This window comes from Heptranchias perlo, chromosome 12 (assembly GCF_035084215.1).
Source record: "Heptranchias perlo isolate sHepPer1 chromosome 12, sHepPer1.hap1, whole genome shotgun sequence".
Taxonomy (NCBI): Eukaryota; Metazoa; Chordata; class Chondrichthyes; order Hexanchiformes; family Hexanchidae; genus Heptranchias; species Heptranchias perlo.
The window spans coordinates 37703956-37716103 of record NC_090336.1 but is presented as its reverse complement, the minus strand read 5'-3'; the positions used below and the strand labels follow the sequence as shown (position 1 = coordinate 37716103).

The 12148-nt window shown below is 40.4% G+C and overlaps 1 protein-coding gene across 5 annotated transcripts in view; it reads left to right on the top strand.

The window, feature by feature from the left end:
* Window positions 1-8373, top strand: part of LOC137327969 (uncharacterized protein C11orf24 homolog) — a 72428-nt gene extending 64055 nt beyond the window's left edge. For 3 of the 5 annotated variants that reach the window (XM_067993984.1, XM_067993983.1, XM_067993982.1), the window contains 2 exons: window positions 2776-2898; window positions 3492-8373. In XM_067993984.1, the coding sequence (XP_067850085.1) occupies window positions 2776-2898; window positions 3492-4609 (1241 nt within the window). In that variant the 3' untranslated portion in view covers window positions 4610-8373. The remainder of the gene's footprint in view (window positions 1-2775; window positions 2899-3491) is intronic. The other 2 variants (XM_067993986.1, XM_067993987.1) reach the window with 2 other exon arrangements.
* Window positions 8374-12148: the final 3775 nt, after the last annotated feature.

Genomic DNA, 12148 nt, shown 5'->3' with positions numbered 1-12148 from the left:
TTTTACAACACCAAGTTATAGTCCAACAATTTTATTTGAAATTCACAAGCTTTCGGAGGCTTCCTCCTTCCTCAGGTGAATGTGAGGAAGGAGGAAGCCTCCGAAAGCTTGTGAATTTCAAATAAAATTGTTGGACTATAACTTGGTGTTGTAAAATTGTTTACAATTGTCAACCCCAGTCCATCACCGGCATCTCCACATCATTGGGGTTTGTCAGAGAATGGGAATGTGCTGAACATGAGCATCATGTTGTGGTACTAGTGCCATGTAATGACAAGATATATTCTCTTCTTGCTCATCCTGACCCCATCTTGAGTTTTCCAGCCAGCTGTGTTTTAGCATGAGACCAGTTATGGAGAGGAAAACGTTCTCATAGGGAGCAACTAGCCAAGAGTGGCATTACCAGAAGTCTGGGAGCAAGAGAATCTTGACAGAATGTTACACCCACTGTTCCCCATTCTGCTAACCTGTATATGACCTCCTGAAGGCTTTTGCAATCCCCATCGCTGTTTGCCAAGCCCCCTACAATTTGTGTCATCAGCAAATTTTGATCTTGATTTGGATTTCAGCTATCAATAACAAAAACTGACCCCTCGAGTACACCACCAATCCAAGCAACATGCATTGACCCAAACTCTTTCTCTCCTGTCTATTAATCAACTACTTGTGCTGCTACATTTTGTTTTGTACCATATGCCTAATTTTTTGTAACACGCCTTGTGTGAGATGCCTAAATGAACACCTTCTGAAAATATATATACCATATCATAATAAAGCATCTCTGTGATTATTTTAACCTTTTTATAAAGATGTACCTGTGTAGAATTCTCATACAGAGAATGCAACTTTATTTTAATCCAGTTTCTATGATGATATTTTCACCAGACATTTTACATTCATTTTCCTTTAAACTCTAACCTTCCTTTCCTGAAAGGCACTTAACTGAGTATCAGAATATACTGTTTGATGGAAAAGAATGTTTGAACAGAAGTAAATATTAATAAATTGCAATCCAGAATAATTGAAAGTTAAAACAATTATCTTATTTCAACCCGAGGACATGAAATAAATAATAAAATCACTATCCTCCCTCCTGATTTTTTTTTTTAGGTTTCAGAGGTAAATTAATTTAGGAAGTCTCAATACAGTGCCCACTGCTTATGAGTCACAAGAACAAAATTTCCCTCCCAATTGGCACTAATATATTGCTTTTATTTTTTTTCTAATTGCTTGATTGATAAATAAAATGTTTACTGGCAGATCCCCTGCGGCATTGCTCAGTGAGTTGGAGGAAATGTTGCTTTATGTTATATAAGGGACAACATATGCTGTGTTATATAAGGTACAATATTTCCTGTTTTATGTTACATAAGGTACAATATGTTATCCGTGTCACTGATTTATGGTGCTTGAATAAGTGAAATTGTGGTTTTATTACAGAGTATCATAATAGTGATGGTGATATATTTAGACTCTAATTCTGATTGTGTATATTTGCACAGAAACAGTAAGCCAACAGCCTTGATTAATTAATAAATGTAAGCTTGACTATGCAGTTAATTTTATGTTATAAGTGCAGAATAGAAAGAAAGATGTTCCAGATTATAGGTGGTCAGAATTGTGTGCAGCAGTGTTTGAGGACCCAGTGTTGTGTTATGTTGAGAGGCTGTCCTGGGGTTTGGGAATGAGAATCATTGGGTGTGGGAGCACTGGGAAGAACGATTGCAGTGTTTGGAAGCATTGGGAATGGGTTACCAGGGTTTGGTGGGTGTGCATGAGTGTTAAGATATGGCTTCACTGAAGGGAGTCCTGGGGTATGAGTGCATTGGGAACAGGGATCATGGAGCATAGGAGAAATTGGAGGAGGATTGTTGGATGTGGCAGTGATGGGACGATTGGTTTATGGCAATGTATGAGAGGATTGGAAGGGGACTTTCTGGGTGTGGAAATTTTGGAAGAGAGCCACTGATAGAAAGGGATTTTCTCTGGAACAGGTTTACAATTAGAGGGGGGGAAGCAGAGGCAGAGAAGGTGGAAGCAACGAGCAACAACTTGAAGAATGGTGACTGGGCATGGTACAGGGTTTGGTCACGGTGGGTAGGACACTGGTGGCAGGGATGGATTCAGTCAAGGTGGAGAGATGGTATTTCCTGAAAGCATTTCTGCAACACTGACTTGCATTATTTAGAATTGATACTGCTGAGTAATTTTTTTTTTAAGTAATCCATCTCACCTGTTTGCCACCACTGCTGCTGCTTCGCCCCATCACCACCACAATTGGACATCATCCTCCCATCACAGCCAGACCCCAAGCTAGATTCAAGATTGGGACTCCGGTCTGGTCATGGTGGAGCGCCTGATTGCAGCAAGAGAATGGTAGTGGCAGTGGAGGGTATCAGGTAGGGGGTTCTGATCATGGAGGGGCTGCAGGGACAAGGTTGCAAGCATCAGGCCATTGGCTTGCTTTTAGCTGTTCCGAGACAGGTCCCCCTGTGGACCAAAGCAACCCCTTATGTTGGAGAATTAGCTGAGAGGTAAGTAAAGGGTAGTGTCACCACCCTTGAAGATCAAGCTTGGAGGACTCAGGGTTAAGTAACATTAATGTTAGGTTTTAATCCTGACAGAAAACTGTAATATAGGTGTTGCAAGAAGTGTGCCACTTAAAAGAAGTGTGTAAATGCAAAATGTTATATGTGTGAATGTGTTTATAGATTAAAAGCAATCCAGATAGCACATCATATGATGCATAGGTTTGTCTTTTAACTTTTGTTGCAGATGGCTTGGAGTGTAACTGGGTGGTGATTGAAGAAAAACTAAATCTTTGTTTTTATTTACACTGCCTTGATATGCCTACCTGTAAAGGAGCAACTGTGGAAGATATTAAAGCTTTGCAAATAGGTATGAGCAGAATCTAATTCTTTTTAAGGGCTCACTGCATAAAAAAGCCACTGGGTAATAACTATTGACTAATCCCCAATAACTGGGTAAGATTTTTTTTGATTTTGAAATTCAGAAAATCTTCTGTCAAATTTATTAGTTTTTCAGTACCTTGCTTTGACTGTATGCAGTTCACATGTAAGACGAGGCCACCAGAGTCATTTGCATTTTTTTTGTTCCTTTTCTAAAATTAATTATATTTTTGTTTCTCTGTTCTGGCTTTCATGGGCATGATCTAATTCACTGACTGGCATTGGAAGAGGCCTACTTGTCCTCTCAATCAGCAGAGGATAATCAGAGTAGCTCACTCCTGTGTGGAAATGGGTAGTCTCCACTTAATTTTTGTTCAATGGAGCACAGTATTGAGAATTATGCTGCTCTGACCTCCTGTTTATGTGGGTTGGGTAGAAGGATCTTGAACATTCAAGCAAACCCATTGTGTCTCTTACTGTGAACATCCTGAGTAACCATTTGGAAATTAGTCAAAATGTGCCTACTTGGAAGATGAATAGTATCACTTATTTTTTCACTAAGTTATTGTATTTGTTTTCTAGGACAAAGTTCGCCTATCAAGATTTTTTTAAATAATGTTCAAAGGAATAGAATTAAAAGGAATGTAACTGTAGTGTCACTAGAAATTGGCAATGCAACCATGGCCACATTGTCACCACCAGTTGCTAATATAAACATGGCTATAACTACAATGTCACCAGCAGGCACAAATACAACCGTGACCACAACTACAGTAGCACCAACAGTCACTACTGCAATCACAACTGTTAATGTCACATTGGCATCTCCGCATACCTCTGGTGACAGGTCACTGGAAGCAGCTACAACTATAGCGACGACACCAGCCCCGAATACAAATAGTTCGGCAATAAATGGCACTAAACTAACTTCAAAGATACTTACATCATCAACTGAATATAGCACACAACGCCCCACTTCTAGCTCAGCAAAAATGTCGTCCACCCATGAAAGCAATACACCAATGTCAACTAGTCAACAAACGACGCCAGCTACCACACAACCCCCCACTACTAGTTTAGTACAAATGTCCACCACCCATGAAAGCAGTATGCCAGTGTCAACTGGTCAACAAACTACGCCAGCTTCAACAACTGTCTATCAAACCAAAATGACATCTGCTGTATTAACTGAATCTACAACTTTCCCTCAAGCTGTCCCAAATACCACAAAGCAAATGAGTTCCTTGCAAACGACAGCCCCATCTTCAACCCCAAAATTGACCAGCAAAGCTCAAAGGTTGACTGTGACCCCAACAAATGTGTCTACAACACAACCAATTCAGGAAGAAACAACTCTGCAGGAGCAAGGAAATAGAACCAATGTGAGCAGTTCAACTCCTGGAGCCATGCCCACATCCACCATGGCTGGAGGAACATCACAGCCACCAGAAATAAAACCCAGAACTACAGTTGCTTTCAGCGATGAGAAGAATTATGTCTTTCCTTCAGTGCATGCTGAAGCTCTAATCAAATACTTAGCTAACACCAGTTCATTAATAGCCGTACTAATATTTGGACTATTGTTTTTCTCAGTGAGCATTCTATTGTTTGCCCAAAAAGCATTTGAAAGCTATAAAAGGAAAGACTATGTGCAAGTGGACTATCTAATAAATGGAATGTATGCAGACTCAGATATGTAAGAAAAAGAAAAGTGAAAAATACAGGAAATGTAACTCTTCTCCATTTATAGAATGGGAGTGTTTCTTTCATCAAACTAAGCACATTTGTAGAAAGTATGGCATGGATCAGCAGCAAGTTGTGCCATAAGTCAAACACTACTGTCTCATTCTGGAACTTCTGAGGCGCTGTCCAAGGATCAATTGTCTGAATTTCTGAGTGTTACAATTATGAAAACAGGGACAGTTCTTCTAATTGGGGCTATCCTGAGATTGACTGTACTCCTATTTGCTAACCTCGATTAACCTTCTTGGATCTGCCTAGATTGCAACAAAAAAAGCTACTGCTTGAGCCACTGTCTTGTTTCAAAAATGTCCTTGGTGTATTTTTGATTAAAAGGGAATTTTGCAATAAAATAAGTTTTGAATGAGAACCATGCAGTTATCTAAAATAACCTTCCCAGCAATACAGTTGAAAACTCTGCTAATGAACACAAAGCCATAAAATACAACTGTAATGTACCACTATGCAGTTTTCTTGCCTTAAAAATTATTTTTGTATCTTAGATTTCTGAAATTTAAATCATTTTTGGGAAGTGCTTATGTAAAGTTTGTGAGATTCCTTTGGATTACTTTATCATATAACTATTAAAATGGCTCCTGTATATTAATTACTGAAATACTATTGTATCTTGCTGCGAATGCTCTGCTTTTCTAAACTATTCCCTTACAAGAAGACTGAATGCGATGCATATAAATGTAGCTCACACAATTTCACTTGTATTACTTTAGCATATGTCTTTCACATAGCATGTAGCAGTCTTAACAGCAACCAAATCACACCACGGCAAAGCCCCTCTGTTCGCAGGTCAAAACTGCCTCCTGGTGGAAGTCTTCCCCTCACTCACATTTAGTCTCCTGCTTCATACACTTCGCAATATTCTATATCTTGAGACTTCTAACGAAATCGATGCATTCTGAAACCAAAACTAGTTATCTCTCTTACTTCAAAGGTAGATACCTGAAATTGGATCAGAGTTAATCGAAAATTAGCTTTGCTGCAATCCTCAGACTCTGCGGTGTTAGCTGCTCTCAGTATGCTGGTAGTAGCAGTGCTTCAACTGGCCTCAGTGCCGCTTGGCTAGAGATGGGAAATATTAGCCAAACTTCCTGCTCCTGACCACTGTCCATTCACTCCTATGGAAAGTGTGCACAGTTATGGACTTGAGTGAGGACAGATTAGGCGACCCGCTTTCATCCACTCAAACCATACAAATGGTATCCAGTGTTGAGACAGTTGGGGCTTTTTCCATTCATAATTGAAGGCTAAGGCAATAACTTTGTGAGAACTGTTAGGAGGATAGAAATTTTGATTGGAGAAGTTCACACGGAAATGCTAAGCAGTTTATGCTACATTCATGCATGCACTACTTCTGCAGGTATAAACCCGATTTATTTTACATGAACTTCGATTGGACTTTCTACCCTGTAGACTTTGTAATAAGCTGATACACAGAGAAAGAGTAAGCAATATGGAGAGCAAGAAATCAAGATCCACAGGCCTTGAAGTGGCAGTGTTGAAGATTCAGACAAACTTACAGCAAGTTGTAAATGCAGAGAAAGACTGGAGTCACAGTAAAGGCACTGTAAGGGAAGAACGGTATTAGGAATTACCTTGGAATACAGCAGTCAGTGGACTGGATAATTCTGGGACGTTCTGCAGTTTTTTTGTGATTGATGTTTTATGAGACCTACTGAAAAATTGAGGGATGGAGGTAGGAATAAGTAATTTTTGAGGGAGGAGATTTCTGTGGCTACTTAATGTTTTATTTTAAAGTCTCCATGGTTAGAGGGACTGCATGATGTAAAGCAAGAAAAAAAAAACTTGCATTTATATTATGCCTTTCACGTCTTCGGGATGTCCCGTAGCACTTTACAGCCAATGGACTACTTATCTTCTTCACCCTTACTGAAGTGAATTTTCTGAAGCGATTAATCTGGTTGACCACCACCCTTTTCCAATACCTCTCCTCTGTCATCCAGCTCCATGGAAATGAAAAAAAGAAAGAACTTTTATTTATAAAGTGCCTTTCACAGCCTCAGGACAGCACAAACCACTTCACAGTCAATGAAGTACTTTTTGAAGTGTAGTCATTGTTGTAATGTAGGCAAATGCAGCATCCAATTTGCACACAGCAAGTTAGCACAAACAGCAATGGGATAATTGGCCAGATACTCTGTTTTGGTGGTGTTGGTTCCCCTTGCATGTTTCCATTCCTACCTATACAAACACAACCAGTATATCTCCAGCAGTGACTTCTTTTCCCCCTCTCTGGGGGTCCCCCAATCATCTATTGGCTGCCCCCTCCTCTTATCTTCATGCTGCCCCTTGATGATGTCATCTGCAGGCGTTAGGTCAGCTTTTACACGCCCACCGATGATACGCTGTTCTGAATTTCCACCACTTCTCGACCCCTTGACTGCCTGAATGCTATCAGACTACTTGTTTGACATCAAGTCTTGTATGAGTCACAACATCCTCCAGCTCAACATTGGGAAAACTGTGGCCATTGTCTTCTGACCCCACCACCTATTCTGTTCTGTTGCCACTGACTCTATCCCTCTCCCTGGCTGCTCTTTCAGGCTGAACCAGACCGTTTGTAATCTTGGCACCATCTTTGACCCTGAACTGATCTTTAAACCACAGCATCATATCCATCACCAAGACTGCTTACATCTACCACTGCACCATTGCTTGCTTTTGACCAATCTCAGCCCCTCCACTGGTGAAACCCTTACACATGCCTTGGTCACCTCCAGATCTGACGACTCAAATGCTCCCCTTATTGATCTACTAGAAATTCCATCTGGACCAAAATTCTACCAAATATATCCTGTCCTGCACTAAGTCCCACTTGCCCATCACTTCATCCTCACCTACACTGGCTCCACATTCTCCATTGCATTCAATTCAAAATCCTTGTCTTTGTCTAAACCTCCCTCCAAAGGCTGACCCCCTACTCTATTTCTACAATCTTCACCAGCCCTGTAACCCCCTCCCAATCACCACCTCCCTCAGGTCTTTTGTACATTCCCCACTCCCAAAGATTCTAGCTACCTTTATCCTACTTTTGAAACCCCCTCCCTAAACCTCTCTACTTCTCTCTCCACCATTTTAAAAACTTCCACAAAACCTGTTTCTTTGACGCAGTCTTCAGTAACTCTTCTTAATCTCTTCCTGGATCAGCATCCGTTTTTTTTGACGCTGATCTGTAAAGTGCCTTGGGATTTTTTTTTTAAATACATTAAACGATGCTATATAAATGCAAATTGTTATTGTAGTGGTGGTAACAACAATCTTGCACTCATTGTTTACTTTCTATGGAACAACCATCTTGATGACCTAATTTTCACCAGTCTCCAGCAGACTCATTACCTGCTCTGGCTCATTTTTTCCTGGCACCGTAAAATAGTGGAATTCCTTACCTGCCTCTGTCTTCCCTCCCTTTTACAATCCACAGGCCTTTAAAATTCAATATTGATATCACCTAACCAATGCCTCTTGATTTATCTCTTCTTTCCTACTTCTTCAATCTTGGTTTCCTGCACAAAAAGCCTCACTCCCTTAGCTGTAGCTTTAGTGCACTCATGCATCAGATCAGGATCTGGCAGCCTAGGTGTATTGTCACTTTTGCACCAATGCACATCCAAACAGTTTTGTATCAACACTAATGTGTCAAAACAACTGTAGTGTAAACATCCAGAGCAGAAATAAATATAACTATTTTGTGGCTGTGCTTTTCTATTAATGCAATTTGTGGTTTAATTTTTTTTGGCATGATTGGAAATTAATATCCATTTCCTTCTGCTTTAGTATTTAATAAATAAATGGACTACAACAATTGAACGGACATCTGAACACAACATAAACGGCACGAAATGAAAGCTAAGCTCAAGTCTGTTTAAAATATGATTGATTTTAAGAGTTGACTTACAAACTGAGTTCTCAAGACATTTTTTGAACCATGTTGTTCTCTGTTGTGGGATTATCCATCTTGTAACAAGGTACATCTGGGTGGGTGAGCGAATGAGAGGAGTTATTGCTGTTCACTTGTGTGTTGCCTTCTGGGTAATAGTGATGTCAGGACTAGTCTGTAATTTTACAGGGTTTTTTTGCCCAATTAGGAACACTCATGTAAGAAACTTAAATAGATGAATGAAAACAATTTTAATCAAAATTGCTGATTTTATTAGTAATTTTTATGTCAAAATTTGTTTTCTTCAAATTATTTTTCCATCACTATAACTCCATTCCCTTTTCCACATTCCAGGCTATTGGAGCTGTTGTCTCTGAGGTCGTTGTTTATCAATGAGAAAGTTCCACCTCAGAGATTGTTGACATACTTAGTTAAAGTGAGACCAAATTGTGCTGCTGACTGCGTACCGATTTATAATTTTGCACTAGAACAAAAAAGCATCATAACAGCAAAGTTTTTTTAAAAAACCTAGCTGAATGTAAACTGTCGCAAAGGTATGCGATAGCGGGAGCCAGAGGCAACTCAAAATTAAGATGTGTTGCAATGAAATTGTTCATTGAAAACTATTTGTAGTAGACAAGTCCTCATTTCTGGCTCTTTACTGTGATAGATCTGATAACAATTTTGTAACTGAGAATGCAACTTTCTCAGTGTTCACCCAAGGCATAGCATTTTGCTTCTGTCATTGCACTGAGCTTTTTTTGTTCCTTCCAAGCATTGTCTTTTTGTCTCTCCTTTTTTAGTATTTTGTACTTTTTCCCATCACTAATGTTTCCTGTCCCTTGGAATTAGTTTTCTTCTCAAATTCAGTTAAAATTGAAAATTAAAACAAGATTAAGACAGAAAAATGTCTGTTTGGAGAAAGTACATAGAAGCTGACTGAAATGACAAATGGAAATATTTCAGGCCTGATACTGACTTGCATTGTATGTGGGGAATTCATTCCCCAGTGAAATGAGAACACAGGCCAGTAATACCGTTGCTCAGGGTTGTAGGATATTAATTAGCTGTCATAATTGCCACAGACTGCTGGTGTATTTTGGTTTCCAAATCCTATTATAATAAGAAAAGTGATTCAATACAGCTTAGCAAAATAGGTACCCCTCCCCTCAACAATGGAGAGAGTCCATTTGTGGAAATTGGACAAATTCACACTGATGAAATAGGAGGTAAGGATAAAGTACATGGTTAAGACAGAGTAGAAGAAGCTTTATTCAACTTCTTATTGTGTTGCATCTTAGCCTGAATGCAACTGGTGGAAACATACAGAGGGAGTGCTGCATTGTAGAAGGTGCTATAATTCAGAAGAGATGTTAAACTGAGTTCCCCTTCTGCCTGTTCAGGTGGACGGAAAATATCCCATGGCACTATTAAAAGAAGAGCAGCTAGTTCTCCTGGTATCCTGGCAAGCATTTCTGTCTCAATCAACACCATAAAAAAAAAGAGGATATTTGGTCATTTATTTCATTTGCTACTTGTGGAATCTTTTTGTGTTACCTGTGTAACTATGGTGACTGCACTTCAAAAGCAATTAATTTGTTGTGAAGCACTTTGAAATATTCTAACGCTGTTTAGGCAGTAATGTGGCAGAGCAAATCGCTCCAACACCTACCATTTACGCCAGCTTACTAACATCACCGCAGTGTGTCCTTTCTGCAATCAAGCTGGGACAACTTTCCAAACGTACTCTCAGAGCCAGATGTTGCAACTGCTGTTCCACGATTCAAAGGCTGCTGCTTCATTTCTGGTTGCAACAATATTTGTATTTTGTCACCCAGTGTGAGGGTGAGCAGGTCAAAGAAACGACCGATGGGTCTGCTCCTGCAGTGGAAAAATCAGCCATGCACAGGAATGTGAAGGATCCCCGGGCAGGATCTGTTTGCCCACGCTCAGAGTTCTAATATGCACTTGGGTGACCGTGGAAATGACCACGTGGTGACAAGAGGTTTTTAGTGACCCATGTACATCTCAGAGTATCGAATTCATTACTGAGCCAAGCTTGATAATTTTTTCTAGATTACTGGTTAATGTTGTTTATTAGTTTGGATGGACTACCCATTTTTTACTGTGGTGATATACTTAGAATGGAGGTTGGGGGGGGGGTCACTTTTAGTTGCCCAATGCCGCCACTTATCAATTTGTACAAAACAAGACCTTCAGGCGTTTTGGCCACATTTGTCACGACTTAACAGCCTGTACCGGGGCATGTCAGAGGAGTCCTGCCTTTGCCACCTCTGCTACACAAAGACAGTTGTACCATCTGCTGCACAACATCTGGATCACAGATTGCCCTTCCCATTGAACTGAAAGTTACCGCAGGAGGGAGCTTTCATGCCACCAAATCTTTCCAAGCCACCCCAGGAGATATCTGCCACATTAGACGGCCTACAGTGCATGCGTGTATCAGGGAAGTGATAACTGTTATCTCTGCAAGAGGCAATACCATTGCTTTTACTGTGGGAAGGAGACACACAGCTTTCACTGGGTGGCAGGGTTCCCTTGAGTGTCTAGAGTCACATCAGGTAGCCATGTGGACATCAAGACTCTTTATATCAATCGCATGGTTTTCATTTTTATGGTGTACAGACAGATCTCCTGCAGGCTGATTATGAACAGTCATAGTGTACGTTGGCTGGGGGGCTGGAAGCCTAGTTGGAAATTTGAGGCCCACACTGTAACAGTTAAGCATAACAAAAAAGTAAACATGTATCAAACAAAATACTTTATTTCCTCAATTTTCTTACTAGGGTAGTTTGATTGTTACGTTGTCCAGTCACACTTTGACTCGGTATTGTTTAAATTTTGCTTGGCTTGGTCATGAGCTTTCTGTGAAAACCATAGTATCTTTTGTAGAACAATTTCCAATATTTGCCAAATATAACTACTTATTAAGAAATCAAAGTTACTTCATTAAAATCATGATCTAAAACATTTTTTTTTCGCTGAATTGTTTTCCTAATCTTTTGTTATCTCCCATGTATCCAAGGAGTGCACAATTCTCTATTTCTACAGCACCACACAGTGGTCAAATATATTTTTGTGATCAAAAATATTTTAGATTTGTGGTTCACAAGTATAGCTCTTTTCTATGTAACAAACATAAAAGGGGGGATTTTAACCCTCCAGGATAGGCCGATTAAATTCTTAAAAATGTGAAACCCAACCCAAATGCGCCCACATATGGTTTAACCGGGACGGGGTTTTGGGCGATTAACCTGCTCTCGAGAGGTGGGTCAGTAATTCAAATATGTTAAAACGGCTGCAGGCTGGGTTTCCCAGGGCTCAGGAAACCCGGCAGCTGAAGGAAGGCGAGGACTCCAGGGACCAGCAGGTAAGTGCTTTTCCAGCAATGCTTGTGGGCCAGGAGGAGCAGGAGTGCTTCCCACCCCCTACCAGACCCCCAAGCAAATCTACCATGATATGCCTCCCCATGATCTCGACCCCTTCCCCGCGATCTGCCGACTCCCTCCCCGCGAACTCCAGACCTTCCTCCCCGCAAACTCCAGACCTTCCCCGCGAACTCCAG